An 18,447-nucleotide genomic window follows, 5' to 3' on the forward strand; every position below is an offset into this window, starting at 1 on the left:
CTAAGGGATACCCTCAATATCCGAAGGCTGGTGCATCCCAATAACCTGCGCCGCACCATCTATGGGCTTAGACCAAGCAGCTCGTCTCTCAATAAACTGTTCAACCTGCGGTTTCAATTTCGTATCTGCAAGAGCAAGATCATCAACAGTGCCGGTCCTCAGAATCGTCAAGCCTGGAAAGCGAGCACCACGGCGATACATGAGAGTACCGCATGTCTTGCAGAAGTAATTGGTCATGGTCGCGTTGGCGCGAATGGTCTTTTCCTCACTGAAGGTTGATAGATTGTCCTCGCCACGGATGTGCTTGAGGTATGTGTCGTCTACTGTGATGTTGGATTGGTAGAAGGCTGAGCCGATTTTGCGACAGTCGATGCAATGGCAGACATGGCGGTTGAGCAAACCGGGCTTTTTCAGTGGCTATTAAGTATCGTGTTAGGACCTGAAAGTTTCTGTTTCGTTTCGAGATCAGGGACACTTACAAGTACTAGCTGCACAGCTCCGCAGAAGCAGGTGGCAGTTGCTTCGTCCTCAGTTGACCAGCCATCGCTCGAAAGGTGAACTACAGGGAAGCCGTGATCATCGAAAGAAGTCATCTTTGAGATAGAGCGATGTAAATGAACTTGAATTCGCTGAGATTCCTCTTGGATAAATGGGAGATTGGGGCTTATATATAGAAGCCGATGTGCTGTGATATCGTGAGCGGTGTTTACTGGCCTAGATCAAAGTCGTTTAGATCTCGAAGCTTGTTCTTATATGTTATAGAAACCCCAACATCCTTTATCCTCTCGCTGAGCTATCCTGGCGCAGTTGCATTGTATTACAAAAGTGATGCATTTCACCATGTGTAAGATTATGGAGGTAACGTTAGATGATTACTATTGTCTTAGCTCTATAACCCTATTTGTTCGGCATTGGGGGATGCTGACAACCCAATCAAAGCTGATGAACGATAAAACGGAATAGCTGTTAGGTCGCGTTATGTCATCGTCACCAGTTTATTTACGCTGTGTTCCGAATAATAAGCATTCCAAATCTTAATCTAATAGCTGATTCATGTTATGCTTTCTCAGCAAAGCATTTATAATAGGCAGTCGAAGACTTTGGAAGGTTTGCGTGGTGAAAAGATGTGTCCCCAAGGCTTCTTCACAGGCAATCAACTTACGTCCCCAGTACTAATCCGAATATGACTGAGACCGAGTACTTCCAAAGAAAGATCCATCTCTCCTCTAACTCCAAACCATCCGGAGTCGTGTTCCCAGCCATACTGGCGTATAGGACCTTCGGTTCACCCACCATCTAACTTGCTGTCCTACTTCCTTCAGCCTTCCTGGGTTCTCTTGAAACCACCAGCCCATCCCTTCTGGCGAGGGCTGCAGTCTTACCAGCTGAGACTTTATAATATTTGCAAGACTCTTTTGCAGCGGAGAGTCTTCATCACCGTCCAATTAGCCGGCTCGCTTCGATGGCCCTAGATTCCCCAAGATGAGTTATGGGGACAACATTAACCTTCAGTATGCTCTATGGACCGAGGAGCAAGATCTCTTCAAGCTCTTCGCGTATATCGGATACAGCATGGGTGGTCAACAAACATATTACATGGCCAGCATGTACCTGATTTCGTGGATCATATAGTCGGGGTCTTAACGAGCTTGCTTATGAGCTGGAGTAACCGAGTGTCGTTGGCGGACCACGGCATGCTCCTGCTATGGCACATGATTTCCACAATGGCCACTATGAGGATCCGGCATAAGACAGCTTCGAGGCTTTCACGAGAGTCCAGCTAACCCGAGCACTCAGCAGCGATTGGTTTCGTCAAGAACCTTGGAAGCAGGCGGGATTTGCCAGGCTTGATGGATATCCGGAATCGTTCTGGACATGATGCAAACGATCTTCTCGCCATGCTGTGGACATGGCAGCACGGTGATATTACTGTGCTCTACCGTAAAGATGAGGAAGATGTAGGTAACACATTGGGAAGAATTAAGGCGAGATGCTTGATTCCTCCCTGCGCTACCGATGTATTCTTCCCGTAGGAGGATAATGAGCAGGAGGTCACGTATCTAGCAAACGGGGAACTGGCCGTCCAGGATAGGTATGGAGACATCTCGCTGGCGGTGGGTTTGGACCCAAGGAAAGCGTGACATTTGTGAACAGTCACATCAAGAGGTTTCTGGGCATTTAGAATGAGATGCCGCACAGGAAGCGATAATAGAAAACGGCAGTTTGTCACCTCACATATTGTGCTTTACTTCCAAACCTCGTACGCCAACATCCAATTGAAGTGGAGATGTTTGTCAAATCTCCGGAGCGGAGCCTGTGAGTGAATTGGCCTTGCGCACAAGGCATCAAAGTGGGGAGCTCTAATTCCAAGAAAAAGCTCGACTTTTCAGCCCCCGTCAACTTTTTCCCGTCATCATCCTCACAAAAACCACAACAAGAAAATCTCTCAAAGCTCGTGGAAGCTTAAGGACCTCGGTCGGGCTTCACACTTGAGCAATTGACATTGTTCAACTCGTCGAGGTTGAGCAGTGTGTTGCTGTGGATGGCCACGAGGTTAAATACCCAGCCAGCATCGTGCCTGGGTCACGTCCTAGACAGGTAGGTTTCTTTCTTTTTCCTTCATTATGCTTCGTCTTTCGGAATCAATTGCGTTGCAGCTTCTGTGCGCTTCAATTCCCCGGAGCAGCGGAGCTTCATGTTGCGGTGATGACACCATATCAAAATGCTTAGAGAATCCATTCATTTGGTCTCCCATGAAGCTCTGATATTATAGACTACAACGGTATCTGAGCAACACATAACTCGATTCTTTCATTCGTCATTATCCTTTCGAAATTGTTACTGACATATGTCAAGACCAAGATGACACCGGCGAGAAATGGCTGAGATTCAATCATCAAACACAGTCTCCGTTGGTACCCCGCCTACCACGGATTCCGCCGACAAACGGCAATCCCAGCAGCGAGGGCCTCCATTGCATCAGATCTACGCCCTTCCGGCACCGATCCGCACATTCCCTTTGCCGGCCTTTTATCCGAACAACCCCATATCCTTCTTCCATGTCGCGTATGCGTGGTTAGGCCAACTGTGGTCTCCGCCTAAAGCGGAACCTTTGGTTGTGCATAATGGTGTATGGTCTGCTGCTACATCATCCGTCCACATCACGGATGATGTTTCTACCCGAGCTTTGTGGGAGCAAGGCTTCTACGGAAAGGGTAGTCTTAGTCGTAGTGAACCAGCTTGGTTGAAACGTGAACAAGTTCGTCAAGGACTAGCTGATGCACACGTCAGCGAGATTATGACTGTGCAGAGACGCGAAGAGCGCATGCGTGCCAAGTGGGAACGAGCACGTCTCGAGCAAGAGGCGATCCGAGAGACCCGCCGTAAGGAAGCGGAAGAAGCCAAAGCGAGAGAGATCAAGGCACGAGAAGCCAAAGTCTTTGAAGTTAAGGAACGAGAGCTACGCGCCAGAGAGTCGAAAGACATCGCAGCGCCCAGGTCCATTAAGCCGATTTCGCTGTCGGCTGCCCTTCCAACTTACGAGTCACCTGTCAGCCCTGCTGCACTTTTGGCTCTGCCAAATTCATTGGTAGATATTGTGAAGCCAACGCCTATCAAGCCTGCCAATCTTCCTGTGTCCACTCCGACACATGTTTCGCCGGTGTGCCCTGCAACAATTCTCGCGATGCCGAACTCTGCCGCAGCAATTGTCGAGGAGTCTGCCACCGAGAAAGCTGAAGAGATCGATGGCCTTGGAATCTCCGGTGTTCATCCAACAGCGATGGGTCTGTCTGTGGATACTTTCCTTGACGGCCATGTCATGGAACCGGTTGCGAACGGAGTGCTTCACCATGCTGCGAATGGCACTTCCGTGGTTGCATCTTCGTCAGATGAAGAAGACAACACCAAGCCCAAGAAGCGACGTAAGAGTGTACGATTCTCGCCCACAGTGGAATCAACCACTTTCCACTTTGGTGATCCCCCTAGCCCCAAACGTTCGACATCGAATGGCACGGCGAATGGGCTTGCCGATATTCGCACTGCATCACCCGTGGCTTTGAATGGACACAAGGAGGAGAACTCTTTGGAGCGTGCCAGCAAGCCAGCGCTGAAGAACATGGAACACCTCCAGCTGACGCCAGAGGAGGCTTTCTTCCTGAGCTTTGGTTTGGGTGCTCTGACGGTCACCGATCCTTCCTCAGGTGCTCAGCTGTCATCTTTGGACCTGTTGAGACTCTTCAGACAACATTCGTACTTCCCACCTCGAGTTGAACCTGCGGATGCCTCACTTCAGCCTGACGACAACTTCCTCGTTCACTATGCAGTGTATCATTATTTCAGATCGCTTGGTTGGGTGCCTCGTGCAGGCATCAAGTTTGGCGTGGATTGGCTGCTTTATGCTAAGGGCCCAGTCTTTGACCACGCCGAGTTCGGTTTGATCGTTGTTCCTTCATTCTCTGATGCCCTTTGGAAAGAGGCTGGAAAACAGGACCCTCAGAAGACATGGCAGTGGCTCCATGGTACGGTGCGCGTCCTGTCACACGTCACCAAGAGTCTTGTTCTAGTATACGTTGATGTACCACCACCTTCGAAATTTGAGAAAGCTTTGGAGCAGGGAGTCGCTGAGGCATTGAAGCTATACAAAGTCAGAGAAGTGATGGTGAAGAGATGGTCTGCAAACCGCAATAGAGGATGATTGTTGGACGCTTCACGACGAACTGATGATTTCACGGAAGTGTAATGGTATATGGGTGGATTTATGCTACTTGGCGTAGGAACAGGCTACCAGGCGTTTGCGATCTACTGTACACAATATGTATTATGCCATCAAATCAATATCATGTCCTCTTTGAGGCTTCACAACAGACAATATCTAGTACTTCATTCTCTGCTCGTATAGCGTAATATGTGAAAATGGCATCCTCGTTGGTGTCGCACTGCATCACCACATGAGGCCATTTTTGCTTCTGACTGAAGCCATCGCTGGGTCCAGCTCCAAACAACGCGGGGTTTAGAGCCGAGAAACCCCACATGAAGCAATGTCTCCCTTTTGGCCGAGGTACGAGGATGGCCGTCGTTGTATAGATATAGATCCTTGTTGAGCTTCAATCCTGACTTGTCAAATAGAGTTCTTTCATTTCTTGATTGTACGTTTTGTTTGTGTTAATAGAAGGCCATTGCGTTATCATGTTCTCCCGCAGGTTGACAGCTTACAGCTGCAGAGCCCTCCCTCGTGGGCTCTCATCAACTCGAGCAAGTGCTCAAAGAATCAGCCTCAAATCAACAAACTCACAATGTCTTACACATCGACGGACCCTCACAACAAAGAACTTTGGGATCCCACCGCTGTTTGAACCAACAACAACCCTCTCGGCCAAAGAAAGCAACCTCACCATCTCCAGCGGAGACCGCTTCATCCAAATCCAAGATGAGAAGCATGGCGGCTGGACACGTCTCGATGCCACTATTCTTCGCGACAGCTGTACGTGCACGACATGCGTCGATCCAGCCTCGGGTCAAAAAAGCTTTGCAACGACAGCAATTCCGTCAGACATCGCCATTGACAGCATCCGTACGACTTCAACCGGCGTGGGCATCTCGTTCAAAAACGACATGTACAAAGATCACGAGATGATTCTTCCTTGGAGTTCTGTCGACAAAGCACTTGGCCATGCGCCAGTTGAGAGAATGCCCTATCCGAGACAAGACGCAGTGTATCCCAAGACAGGGCGTACGTTCTGGGACAAAGCGACTATTCAGCAACGTGTACGAAAGATTGACTATCATGAGTTCATGAAGGGCGACGATGCATTCTGGCATACTCTTCTCGATCTATCGAACCTCGGTCTTGTCTTTCTCAAGAACGTACCGCATGACGAGAACTCCATCGTCAATATTACAACACGCATCGCAAATATTAAAGAAACTTTCTACGGCCGCACTTTCGACGTTCGCGCTAAGCCAGACGCCGAGAATGTAGCGTACACAAGCGGATATCTCGGTCTTCATCAAGATTTACTATATCTTGAGAGTCCACCGGCGATCCAACTTCTTCACTGCATGGAAAACTCATGCAATGGAGGAGAGTCACTGTTCAGCGACGGTTTGTTCGCCGGAAAACTCCTCTGGCTACAAAATTCCCCGACGGTCAAAAGTCTCGCCCGCGTAAAGATCCCATATCACTATGAGAAGCACGGATACTTCTATCGTCAACAAAGATCGCTCTTCGATGTTGGACCAGACGGAAATCTCGCAGCTGTGTACTGGAGCCCACCGTTCCAGAACCAATTCCAGGTTGCAGCTATAGACGCACGAGCGTGGCTTGAACCAGCGCAGTTATTTGATGGATTGATCAATGATCCTGGTGCTATGTTCGAGATGAAGATGAAGCCCGGAGAGTGTGTACTTTTCGATAACATGAGGGTTATGCATGGACGGAATCAGTTTGATGTTGGTGGAGGATCGAGATGGTTGAGGGGAGCGTATATTGCACGAGAGGATCTTGTGAGTCGTGTGCTCCATGTTCCCGAAGCTCTGGCATCGGAGTACCGCGGCGGTAAAGAATGGAGTCGTGAGCTGGAAGATGAGGAGTTAAAGGCGTCGAAGTGGTTTGACAAGGTTGGAGGACAGGTTGAGAGCGTTGTTGATGGATTAAAGAGAAAAGGAGCAGCCGAGTTGGGAGAGAGAGATTATGAGGTGTTGAACTTGGGATAGCATATGGAAATGCACGGCATAGCGAAAATTACGAATTGGTTAAATTGATGGCCCAGACTGAGCTGCTTTCCCATTACCTTTCCGATACGCCGAAATAGTCCACCAAACACCATTGATCATGAATCATTGCTGAGTAGTCATAACTCAATATCCCCATACCTGGCTTTTAAACGATTTAAATTTACCACTTCTTAGCCTCGACACCCTCAGGAGGCACTGTCTCAACAGTCCTATTCTTGACGTCGTCCCAATCGGTGCTGAGACTTGTACCATTGCTCTCAGTGAAACTCTTCATCATGGCTCGTTGCTGCTCAGGAGTGGCGCCCTTGAAGAGTTTCTTGAAGAACACGTTGACGTCTTTCTCTTCATCAGAGTCAACATCGTCGCCGATGGTATCCCAGTTCTTGGGCCCCGTACGGGACGATGAGGGGTAAGCTGGCTTGGAAGAGTCTTGCGTGGCGGGGGCTTTGTCTTTCGCCTTGATAGATTCTGCAGGGTTCTCTTGAGAAGGTGCCTCTGCCGCGGCGTCGTCCATGGCCTTCTTTCGGGCATCTTTGAGCACCTTGAGCTTTCTTGAGTGAAGTTAGTAGGATGTGTGGATTGGGGATTTGCGAAACTTACTCTGCCTCCTCAGCAGCCGCAGCATCAGGAGCAGAATCGTCCGCCTCCCCCTTGAGCTGCGCCCACTTTCCAGGTGTCTTCTTCTTAAGGGCCAACTCAACCTTGTTGGGTGTAACCCTGTATGTTGATGTCTCTGTGTCAATCTCACCCCACAGATCAAGTGTGAACGGCTTCTCATCGCCGCTGGGCCAAATGACTGAGTCAAGGTGAGCTGATTTGGGACTGAACTGAACCTGGAGCTTTTCCTTGTTGACGCCCTTGGAGAAGATGGACACTGTCATAGTGGTGTCGTTCTGGAATTCCTGCAGTCGCAGTGGGGTATCGGCGGGCACAACAGGCTTGGGGGCAGTTTGTGTGGCAGCAGCTGGTTCCTTAGTCTCAACCTTCTTGCTTCCCACATCCGACAGCTCCTTCAACTCGGGCTTGTTGGCCGTGGTGAGCTTGCGTGCAGGGTCATCCTCTGGAAGCTTATCCATAGCGAACAAGATCTGCATACGCAAAGTGCTCGCAATGCGCCACTCCTTAGCATTAGCGACATCGTTACTTTGGGCCCCCAGTGCACCTTGAGCCCCTCCCTGTGACTTGTTGATATCATCGGTTTTTGACTCTTCCTGTGCATCCTTCAAGGTCATTTTATAGAATCCCTTCTCGTCCGTGTTCTTCTTCGCGGGATCTTCTTTTTCCACAGCCGGGAAGCCTTTAACTAGGCGCATAGCATAAACACAGCATGCATCGGCGTTGGCATATTGTCCAAGTCGGAAGTAGGCGACAGCACGACGGTAGTGGGCATCGATGAGGAGGGGTCGTTTGTTTCGTTGGTATGCGGTATGCCAAGCGAGGTTGGCGTCGTCGAGGGCCTCTTGGAAGCGCTTCTTGTTGATAAGAGCTTTCGATCGGGCGACGAGCCATGCAGGGTTCTGAGAGGTCTTCAAAGCGGTTGACAGCTTCTCGATAGCTTCATCCCAGTTGCGCGCTTCGGCGGCGGCGAGGCCTTGTTGGGCCAGCGTGATGTGCGACATGGTGGGCTGCTATGTATGGGTTGAAGAAAGAAAAATATGTAAGTAAATAGCAAAATGCAGCGTGACGATGAGGTGATATATTTATATTGACAAGAGTTGGTTTGAAGGTGGCAGTGGAAAGTTTGTTGAAGTTGGGTGCGAGGAATGGTTGGTTCTGGAAGCTTTGGTGGGGCATGATGCAGGCAGCTCATGTTAGCCCCCGCGCTGTGTAAGTGGAAGCTTTGGTGCGTAAGTTAACGTTACCTACCCTGAGGCCTCTGGTGCAAAATGAGTAGTCTAGGGAAGGCAAGAAAACTTAAGACGTCTATTGTAAATGACAAAAATAGGGTAAGTTTAGTGTAGGTTTAGTGGACTTTAGACTGGTAGTTATCTTTTGCCCCTTGCCTCTAAGTCAGAAGCTGTCTTGCCCCCTGAGGGTAATATAAACCTCAGAATATGTTGATTAATATTTACCTTTAAAGACAGTCCTCTTGTGGTCCTTGGAGCGAATCATTTCAGTGGGCGTCACAGTCTAACAATGAACTGTAAGTTACTGTAGAGTTTAAGCTCTGCCCAGTTGATATGGCCGAGAAGCTATACACGTATTTCCCGTAATTTGAATACAAAACCCCCGAACATCCTGTTTCGTTGCCTATAGGAAACGCCCCTAGTGAGTCACTTAGTGTTAAGCTTGGTTAAGATTTCTCGTTGTTTTGTTTTTGGTGATCAAACCCAAGCCTACCGCAACTTTCATCAACTTGAGTACTAGGTACTAAATTGAGCATAAGTCACTTAAGTATCATGTAGCTTGGTATTGAGGTTTCTCTTCTATTTTGTTTGAGATGAGACCTAGGATTGCCGTCTTGGGGCTATGCCTAATTCACCAATAAGCCAGACATTCTGTGTGTGTTTTGATGCTCGCCATACTCCAGCCAACTTTTCTTCAATGGCCTCATGTTCGGCTTCAATGACAACGGCCCACTCTGTATCATTCCTGTTGTCCTGCAGTTGCGAGTGAACAGATCTCCTGCTGCGTATGGGACGAGTTACCTTCGGGTTTCTCTATCAACTCTTCGTTTCTCCTGGCTTGTGGGGAAATGGTACAATGCATACGGTATGTGGTGTTTCTTTGTTGCCAATATGCTGCGTGAGTTTGGGTTTGCCATTTCCCAATCTTTTTCAACGCTACGCCAGAGTTGCAAATTTGTGGGCAGTTACATTCTTTTCTTCCAGTTAGGCGGGAAAGTATGACAGAACCGTAGATTCTAGATGGAAGGAAGTTTTCCAAAGACCAGCCAACACTATTCAGGAATTATCAGGGCATCTGGACTAGCAGAATCAGCCTTGTTGAAACATCCAGAAAATCGATATCCACCTCAAGCTATTTCTTAATCTTCTGTATTGGATACAATGCAACAGAAGCCCCTGGAGGTGGCATCCCGTCTCGAATAACAAGAGGCAATAATTTGAGAAGACTCGATCGCTGTCCGTTACCCACTGCTTGCCTCATTTGAGATCTGGTATTGCTGTCAAGCCTCACTTGAGCCTTGACAACTGGAAGGCCAGAGGTGCCTTGTCATGATGAGATTTCAGCAATCAGTGTTCCTGCCATACTACCATGCAACCCCTCTCAGCATCAGCCAATCTTCCCAAGAGTTTTTAGATGGCCATTCTTGCCTCGTTGCGCTCATGCCGTCGGAGTGAATAGCCATTCATTCGTTTCTGGGGAAGGAGTTGCTGTATAGTGCCAAGGTACAAAAATATGCCATCTCATCCAGGACTGTATGTTCTCTTCTTTTCTTCTTCATGCTGCTGCGTTTCTCGCCCGCAGCTGGATATTGGCTATCCTGTGTGTTGCTCGTGACCCTGGCGACCAACAGTCAATTACCCGTACTGATGTTCAAGGTATCGGAGTGGAAGGGCACAAATTTTGGAATCTCAGTATGCCTCTGGCGTGCAAACTCTTTCGTTGCATTCATCGGCTGGCCCGGTGGTGTGAAGAAGAAGCTGTCAATATCTGTGTAGATTCATTGGGGGAAGTCTTGTCATTCGGCGTGGGAATGCTCCCATACTCCAAAGACGAAGCGATGGAGAGTGCGGCCAAATCTCATGCTTGTGGCATCCTTGATGTGCTCAGGCGGTGTGCCGTGTGTTGGTTGTTACGCCACAAAGTCTGATGGTCAGGGGTTCAGACATGTTTGCTATACCTTCAATCCTTAATCCCGGGCTTCGGTTTTCTGTACATGTTTCCTTCGAGTATGGTGACAGATAACGGAAAAAATTTGGCAGTGCAGGTGAGGGATACAAGTTTGTGGGAAGCTAGACGTTTAGGGGTGTATGTTGGATACAAGGGTGGATTCGATACGCACTGGATGGAGGCTGGTGGAATGACGAGTGTGGAAAGACAATAATGAATGGAGATAGGCGAGACGGGAAATTGTCATGAATGCACTTGGTATGAGACCGAGAATGGGGGGGGGTGAGAACCTATGAGAATGACGATGAAGTTTGAGGGCAGAGGGACGGTCTATAAAAGTTGGACTTGAACTTATCTACAAGTCAAAAGGAAGGCCAGACAGTAGGCAGCCTGATACTTGCATATACTTAAGATATTCGTGATTAAAATTACTTGCGATGGCTTAACTTACAGTCGCCTTCTCATTGTATCCTTCCTTATTATTCATGCATCATATGTGTCCAACCCTCTAGTTTTTAGATACCCTTGCCCTTGACTCCATTGATCTTCACTCCATTTGGCTTTGCGCCATTCACCTTTACCTCTACTGCCTTGACACCATTTGTCTTCACTCCAGTCGATCCATTCTGCGCCACAGCCCAGCTTGGTACCAGCTTTTCCTCAGGAAACCTTTTCGCAAACATGCCCAGGGCCTTGATGGTAAAGGTGAACTTGTAGTTAGGGTACGAGATCATGCATGACTTATTGAAGACACCCTCGATGGCCTCCTGCAACCACTCTCCGTTGGGCTTCTGGCGGTCCATGATGAACTGGATGCCTCTTCTCAGAGGTTCCACGTGAGGATACTCAGCTTCCATCAGTCCGATGAGAGCCCAGGCTGTTTGGACAACAAGGGAGCCTGAAGGGTGTTCGACGTATTCCATCGTTTCGCAGGCCTGTGCTTGTTAGTAAGGATCTGTAAGTAAAGTCTGTGTAACGTACCTTGTAGCTTTCTGACCATCCACCATCAGCTCTCTGCTTGGAGATGAAGAAATCGCAACCACGTCTAGAGTTTTCGCCTGTTGCGTATGTCTGGCCGATGTGCTTCATGCTTTCGAGCGCAAACATACCAGCGTACGTAAAGCAGATACCCCAACTTCCGTACCAGCCACCATCAGGTCGTTGGTTGGACTTGATCCATTCGGCGGCGGTTCGGATGAGTGTCCTGACCTCGTCTGTTCGGTAGTCTGGCCAGTGCTTGTTGAACATGGATAGAGCTGTCACGCAAGCTGTTGTGCATTCAGGGTAATCGTATTCGATCATGATACGGCCAAAGACCTCAGCGGCATTGAGCATCTCCAACCACTCGCCTCCTCGTCGCTGCTCGTATGATGACATGCCGCCACTGTCGTTCTGGTACAGAAGCAGAGTATCAACAGCGTCGAAAAGTCGTCGGTCTTCGAGAACCTCAGGAAGGCCACCCACTTTCTGTAGAAGGATAATAGCCTTGAGTGCTTCCGAAATGCAATCACTGACACCGTAGCCCTGATCCTTGTTGCTAAAAGGCCAGCCACCCTTTCGGGGTTGACGATAGCATACTTCCTGATCGACACAGTCCTCTCGAATCTGCTGACGTTCTAAATAGTGCAGCGACTTCATGAGCATCGGGCGGTACTTTTCGTTCTTGTGAAGGCCAGCCTCAAAAACTGCCTGAATCAAGAATGCCGTGTCCCAGCATTGTACGCCATTAGTGCCGTTGACCAGCATGCCCTCGTCCTTGACCCATAGATACTCTTCAAGGCGCTCAATGTGCTTTTTGACACCATAATTGTCTGGACCGTCGCGAGCATAGCACATAACGGTGTTCATGGCAGCGTTGACCGGTGCTAAGCAGGCATAGCCTGTGTTGGCATCCTCCATATCGACTTGCTTGCTAGCCCATGCTTCAGCTTTCTCTTTGAGAAAATTGGGTCGCAGATAGGGCATCCAGATATTGGCAAGCACCCAATTGGCTGTGTTGAGCAACCATGATTTGGGATGATAATTGTCTATTGCACCAATGCTGTTGCGATGGCTTGACCAGTTGATCTTGGCGTGATCCTCCAGGAATACTTCTTTCTTCAGTGATCGAATGACATCGGTCTCTTCGCAGCTCCATCGTTTCGAGTACAGCCAGCCCATTGGCAGGAACACCATTCGAATGTGAATCCACCATCTCCATGGTGCAAATGGGACCCAGTCAGGGAGCAGCCAGAACTCTGGTGGCACAGGATTGACGATATCCCAGTTCATGACTCCCAAAATAGCCATCCAGAACTTGGCCCAGTGAGGTGCATACAATGCTCCTCCCATCTTGTGTAGAGTTCCTCTAGCCCTGACCAGGATTGGATCATCGGGGTCGACACCGACAAGCCGAAGGGCCACATAATTCAGCAGTGTTCCGAAGACGCTGCTCTCGCCTTCGATATGTAGCCCCCAGCCACCATCCTCTGGATGCGCTCGTGCGGAGAGGTAGTTATAGATCGCGGTCGCTTTCGCAGAGGATATTGGCGTCCTGGTGACATACCACGTAAAGACGATACCAGGGAGGAGGAACATGGGACCGCCATATTCGCAACCCCAATGACCGCTGGGAAGTTGCAGCTTTTCGAAAAAGTCGAGACCGTTCTCGGCGGCTGCCAATGGGTTATCGGGGGTAGGAAGATCAGGGAGGTCCTGTATCCAGCATGTTAGTTGCGATTGATAGGGACACAGACAAAGAGCATACCAGAGGCAAATTCAGGTACCATTTCTCAGCATAACTCTGTGGCCACTCCTTCGCATCATCGGCATCCTCAAGGTAGTGCCACGTGTGGCGGCTGTCGTCGTCCTTGAGCCTCCATTTTGTCTTGTCCAACTGTGAACCGATGCGAGGCTGCTTAGGGAACGGCTGACCCTGTTTCAACAGCGGTTCCAACTCGGAGTCAGCAGCGCGCTTACGCGACTTTAACGCGCTACCGTCACGTCCACTAGAATTTGCGACCATGTTTGGGGGAGTTTGATGGTCTCAATGGCAACTTTCGAGGGGTCAATTGACAGAATAGCAGTGGAGTGATCTTGAATAGAATCCCAGTCAAAAGTTGATGAGCAGCACATGCTTTAAAACTAAACTATAACACGGGGCCGGATTGAATAACCAGCCCGCCAAACGCCCCGACCTACGGGAGGGCCCGCAGGCTCTTGGTGGCACCTGCAGCGCATGCCATGTCTCCCCATGTTTAGCGGTCAAGCCCCTGAAAATCAATTGACGCCTGGGATTGGACAATCTGTGAAACCTCAACAGAACAACATCTCGCATTGCGACTCTACTGCGTATTCGGACAAAATCTTGAACTTTACTTACGAAAATTCTCAAAGTTCTAAGCTTGTTTTAACAAATGCCAAGAAAACATGGACGAAGAGGCAGAAATTGCTCCATCAATTGCTATACCAGAACTAACTCGGGGCCCCCAAGCTAATCACCCATCATCAGTGCCAGTGAACGAGAATACTGATACGAATACGATAATCAGTAACCCCAATGCTGGGACGGTTGTCACTCGCATTGAAGGCATTCTTGCGCAAATCATCAACGCTTTAGCTGCGGGTCAAGAGCTATCAATTCCCTTTTCTGCACGAAGGTCAACGCGTCGTGCCGCGAATGTACAGCCAGAGCAGGTTCATTTTCCTGGTCGTAACCAGCAGGAAGCAGTCAAGTTTGGTCAGATATCGGCAGACTTGTTTCTGTTCGTTTGACTAACAGATCGCAGCACGCATACTTCTCATTCTTCAATTGTCACATGATGCTCTTGTATCTGGCACCGTCCTGACCAAGCGGTTAGTGCATTGGCCTCAGATGCAAGAGATGTACTAATGGGCTCATATGCAGCCACATATTCTACCAACACCAAGATCTTTTTGAGAAGCAAGGCCAAGTGGATGACCTTGTTGACGACATTGCTTTCACTCTTGGTATCAGTCGTGGGGACTTGAACATTGTGCGCGTTGTCACAAGAGTCCACGGTACTTCAACTAACTGGAACAGGTTGCAGCATCAAAGGGTGTCCTGGCTGGACCGTTAATAATACGCCTCCACGATGGGAGTATGCTGAACGCTTGCTCGGGAGATTTAGTAAGCTCTTTAGATGCGATGCTCTGTGTGATTCTGAACGGTATAGGGAGTTGCTATCCCGACTATCCAGTCAATCTCAAGCGTCGACGGTCAGAACGTCAAATGGATTCTGGTTGTAGAGAAAGATGTAAGCCTCACAAACTCTTCGTCGCAGAAAAGCTGACTCTTGTAGGCTGTTTTTCGATCGCTTTGTTCGTCCCAATTTTGGAGAACCTGCATATTCGGTCCTGGAGTGCTTGTTACAGTATGGGTTGCGTGAACTCCGTGATTCGTGAAGCATGAGCTGACTTAAACAGGCCAAAGGATATCCTGACTTAACCACGCGCTCTTTCCTGAACTTTGTTCATACACAGTATCCTCAACTGCCACTTCTTGGACTGTTTGACTACGATCCCGATGGCGTTAAGATCTTGCGATGCTACCGATACGGATCCGAAAGACTGAGCCATGAAGCTGATCTCAGTATACAAGCATTGCGGTGGCTCGGTATCACATCAGCGCATCTTTCCCGAGGTCACGCTGGCACCTCACTCGGCAACTACGGGCCACGAAGCCAAGTGTCTATCACATCAATCCAGTGCCGTGATCCTGTCACCTATCTAAATGGCAGAGAGCGGGCTACAGCTATCTCAATCCTCAAGAAGATCAGCCAGCACTCTTCAAATGAGCTAGAAGCCTCGGAACTGCGACGCGAGTTGCAGTTGATGATAATGCTTGGTGTCAAAGCAGAGATTGAGTGGCTCGATGAATCTGGAAACTTGTGTTCCTGGCTTGATGGTGAAATCGGAGAAGCACTCATTAGCGAGAGAGTCTGGCTTGCATGAACAATTTGAGAGGAACATCTGCTATGATCTCTAATGAAGGAGTCAATGTTCAAGAAAAAAAGAGGGAAATGACCTACCTATCATAGCATGTAGCCGGTAGCTTTCCTCATCGTTTAAAATCGAAAATGAAAATCGAACTTGACTACCCTGCAGCGAGCTGTACCCCACACTGTGCGAAAATAGCGGGGTATCTAACCACACAGTCCCCTCATCTTCATAAAATTTTATATTCTTGACATGAAAACATCACCAATCGCATCATCATGGCACCCAAACTCACAGAAGAAGAGATCGATGATCTCATTTACTTTGCACGAGCAGGAGAGCAGGAGGATCTGACTGAGACTATCAAGAGCTTGGCGGAGCGAGAGAATGTCAGCCCTGCTGAGATTGTAGCGGCTGCTCAAGATGCTTCCAACAAGTCAACATGTTTGCACATGGCGACAGGAAATGGTCACCTAGGTATGCGACATGCCATGAAAAGATGAAGATTTGTGAGGCTTGAGAACTGAGACTTCCAAATATTCATCTGAACGTTAAACAATATCAGACTGACATCTTGTAGAAATCGTTAGACAACTCATCCAATACTTCGATACCCAACCAAAGGAGCAGAAGCAAGCCTTCTTAGACGAGGCAAACGAAGCTGGAAACACAGGTCTTCACTGGGCAGCACTAGGCGGTCACCTCGATGTCATCAAGTTGCTCCTCGAGCAAGGCGCTTCTCCCGCGCTAGCAAACGAGCAGAACTACGTTCCCCTCGATCTGGCTTACTTCAACCACAAGAACGATGTTGCTGAGTACTTCTTGTCAACTGCTAAGAAGCTTGAGGAAAAGAACCAAGAAGAGGGTGGTTTGAGCGCTGCTGTTGGATCAGTTGAGATCGAGGAGGAAGATGATAAGGCCGAGGAGAAGAAAGAGACTTCATAGAGGGCGGGATAGGGTTGGAAAACGGATTGGAAGGAATGGATAAGATAGAGGGACCTCGTGAGGCTTAGAGCTTCGGAAAAGGATAGGGAGTTTAGGACTATATGAGAATAACGAAGATACTTTTCAAACAACAGGTGGAATACGTAGTAGATTTGGTCCAAGTTGGACTCACGACTTTAAAGAATGTGACAGTAAGGAGTCGCCTCAATAATCTGAGACAGATCATCTGGGATGATATATGTGCTTGAAAGCTTTTGTAGGTGACTACTATAAACTTCATTATGTCTATTAGGTATTAGGTATCCATCTATAAGTGCTCTGTAACAACTAAACGAGTAAGACGAGAAGATTATTAAGTTACTTGTAAATATATACTAGGGAAATTAATATAAGTGTGTCGATAAACGAAAGGGTTTTATTGCATGGAAGAAATATATATGTAGAGTATAAGAAACACCAGCCCTCCTCTCAGTCTTTGTTCCTGATCTGTATATATATAAATATGAAATTCCTAGCCCAAGCTCTTGGTCGACCCGCACGTGTCTCCTATTAATAGAATGATCATTCTTTTCTGTTGACAGCACTCCCCATTTGCGACGCTAACATGTGATGGCGTATCATACTTTCGACCCGGCGTATGATGTAAGGAATCTTAGGTGGGTTATTTAGAGCTCATTCTGGCCGAGAGCTGAAGTTTATCGAACGATGATGTGGATAGGAAAGACATGTCCCCTTAATGCGGTGGCTAGACTGACCTTGCTGGGATATCATAGGCTTATCAAACAGCCCAGTAGCTTTCAACGAAGGGCAGAAATAGCCAACTCAATCTGATCGTGATGCCTCTTGCAGAAGATTGTATCTTGATCCTTGATTTGAAGCCCACATCCAATTCTACTGCAAGTATGTAAAGGGCAGTATGTAGAGTATTGGGGGCCATTCCATGTAGTAGAAACATCTAAAAGGCAATCAACATCCTGGGCAGCGCAGGTATGTTTCATACAGAACATTCCTTTACGGCCATCATGAGAAACATGAACTTGATTCTGGCAGAACCCTGAAGAACATGTCTCTTTCGGCCGATATTCGCGTCTAACATGACTAACCTTGCGCCTCCTGTTCCTGGCAGAAATCTCGCCACAACGCATGACCAAGGCGTTGAGATCCCTTTCCGTTCTGTCAACTACAGAAGCCATTTTAACAAAGAACTTATCCTCCTCTTCAATCTTCCTCGCCTTTTTATTGGCGCACCTTTCGCAGTCACCTCCAATCCACATAATAGCATACTCCCTTTCGATAGTGGAGCTTGGGGGAGTCGTGTCTGATCCTGGCTTCATAGCTAAAACATTTTCTATGAAACAGCCGAGCCTATCATTGCAAGGGAAGAATGCACCTTGGGTGTCCTCCATGTAATGGGGTTTGCCATTGCTAGAGCAAGCATATTGGAGCCTGAGAATACGACACATTTTGAAACGTAATTCGAGCGGATCTTTCCTTTTCTCTCCTTTTTCCCTGTTTTTTCTTTTTTTCTTTTTGTGATTTTGTTGTTGCAACTGGTGGAGCAGGAGGAGAAGGGGATGGGGGGATAAGAATATTGAATAGATTTGTTATTGTAACTGAATGATAACAAAGCTTTTGAGGGGGAGGGGTTGCATTATATATGAATTTGAAAATGTACTTGACCAACTAACAGCAAGACCGAGTTGTTCAATATCAATCTGTTACCAGGTGTTCTTTCAGGAAGATATACCCCTGAACGTCGGATGCTTCGAACAAAGACAGAGTAGTACAAACAAATGCAGAAGACAATCCTGATATGTATGTTCAGTATATGCTCTTTTACTGGTCCAATATCTGAACTCGGTGCTTGAAATTTTGGAACTCGTGAACACAACGGAGGTTCTCGCCTTCCCAATAATGTTACAATAACCTTCCAAGTCTTACATGCTAGTCTTTGATATAACTCTGGGGACCATTGACTCAGAAACCGTTTGGAACATCTTCTGACTAGAAAATAGAACCTTGTATTCCTAGATT

The 18,447-nt window shown here is 48.1% G+C and overlaps 9 protein-coding genes across 9 annotated transcripts; 5 read left to right on the forward strand and 4 right to left on the reverse strand.

Moving 5' to 3' along the window:
* Window positions 1-593, reverse strand: BKA55DRAFT_511533 (Mss4-like protein; the record flags this gene model as incomplete). Its single annotated transcript, XM_046187719.1, has 2 exons — window positions 1-417; window positions 480-593. The coding sequence occupies 2 exons, from the start codon at window positions 591-593 to the stop codon at window positions 1-3; spliced, it is 531 nt and encodes a 176-aa protein (XP_046049475.1).
* An 889-nt stretch (window positions 594-1,482) lies between these two features.
* BKA55DRAFT_690393 (uncharacterized protein) lies at window positions 1,483-2,033 on the forward strand (the record flags this gene model as incomplete). Its single annotated transcript, XM_046199492.1, has 2 exons — window positions 1,483-1,579; window positions 1,798-2,033. The coding sequence occupies 2 exons, from the start codon at window positions 1,483-1,485 to the stop codon at window positions 2,031-2,033; spliced, it is 333 nt and encodes a 110-aa protein (XP_046049476.1).
* An 845-nt stretch (window positions 2,034-2,878) lies between these two features.
* BKA55DRAFT_594304 (uncharacterized protein) lies at window positions 2,879-6,714 on the forward strand (the record flags this gene model as incomplete). Its single annotated transcript, XM_046195654.1, has 2 exons — window positions 2,879-4,671; window positions 5,202-6,714. 2 exons carry the CDS (start codon window positions 2,879-2,881, stop codon window positions 6,712-6,714), a joined length of 3,306 nt encoding a protein of 1,101 aa, XP_046049477.1.
* A 181-nt stretch (window positions 6,715-6,895) lies between these two features.
* Window positions 6,896-8,354, reverse strand: BKA55DRAFT_512222 (SGS domain-containing protein; the record flags this gene model as incomplete). The annotated part of the gene is made up of 2 exons (XM_046187788.1): window positions 6,896-7,286; window positions 7,336-8,354. The coding sequence occupies 2 exons, from the start codon at window positions 8,352-8,354 to the stop codon at window positions 6,896-6,898; spliced, it is 1,410 nt and encodes a 469-aa protein (XP_046049478.1).
* A 1,399-nt stretch (window positions 8,355-9,753) lies between these two features.
* Window positions 9,754-10,434, forward strand: BKA55DRAFT_568931 (uncharacterized protein; the record flags this gene model as incomplete). The annotated part of the gene is made up of 1 exon (XM_046192867.1): window positions 9,754-10,434. A coding segment is annotated over exon 1 (285 nt), but the record flags the coding sequence as incomplete, so codon positions are not given.
* Window positions 10,435-10,862: 428 nt separating this feature from the next.
* On the reverse strand, window positions 10,863-13,637 carry BKA55DRAFT_675982 (terpenoid cyclases/protein prenyltransferase alpha-alpha toroid). Its single transcript, XM_046198082.1, has 3 exons — window positions 13,277-13,637; window positions 11,512-13,224; window positions 10,863-11,465 (listed from the first exon to the last, which is right to left on the reverse strand). The coding sequence occupies exons 1-3, from the start codon at window positions 13,532-13,534 to the stop codon at window positions 11,046-11,048; spliced, it is 2,391 nt and encodes a 796-aa protein (XP_046049480.1). The 5' UTR covers window positions 13,535-13,637; the 3' UTR covers window positions 10,863-11,045.
* Window positions 13,638-13,770: 133 nt separating this feature from the next.
* BKA55DRAFT_568936 (Spo11/DNA topoisomerase VI subunit A) lies at window positions 13,771-15,625 on the forward strand. The gene is made up of 7 exons (XM_046192868.1): window positions 13,771-14,248; window positions 14,298-14,364; window positions 14,417-14,525; window positions 14,573-14,659; window positions 14,706-14,786; window positions 14,832-14,903; window positions 14,956-15,625. Exons 1-7 carry the CDS (start codon window positions 13,939-13,941, stop codon window positions 15,481-15,483), a joined length of 1,254 nt encoding a protein of 417 aa, XP_046049481.1. The 5' UTR covers window positions 13,771-13,938; the 3' UTR covers window positions 15,484-15,625.
* A 96-nt stretch (window positions 15,626-15,721) lies between these two features.
* Window positions 15,722-16,603, forward strand: BKA55DRAFT_568944 (ankyrin repeat-containing domain protein). The gene is made up of 2 exons (XM_046192869.1): window positions 15,722-15,945; window positions 16,049-16,603. The coding sequence occupies exons 1-2, from the start codon at window positions 15,747-15,749 to the stop codon at window positions 16,411-16,413; spliced, it is 564 nt and encodes a 187-aa protein (XP_046049482.1). The 5' UTR covers window positions 15,722-15,746; the 3' UTR covers window positions 16,414-16,603.
* Window positions 16,604-17,235: 632 nt separating this feature from the next.
* BKA55DRAFT_539727 (uncharacterized protein) lies at window positions 17,236-17,876 on the reverse strand (the record flags this gene model as incomplete). The annotated part of the gene is made up of 2 exons (XM_046190174.1): window positions 17,236-17,304; window positions 17,517-17,876. The coding sequence occupies 2 exons, from the start codon at window positions 17,874-17,876 to the stop codon at window positions 17,236-17,238; spliced, it is 429 nt and encodes a 142-aa protein (XP_046049483.1).
* Window positions 17,877-18,447: the final 571 nt, after the last annotated feature.

This window comes from Fusarium redolens (assembly GCF_020744475.1).
Source record: "Fusarium redolens strain MPI-CAGE-AT-0023 chromosome Unknown BKA55scaffold_8, whole genome shotgun sequence".
Classification (NCBI taxonomy): domain Eukaryota; kingdom Fungi; phylum Ascomycota; class Sordariomycetes; order Hypocreales; family Nectriaceae; genus Fusarium; species Fusarium redolens.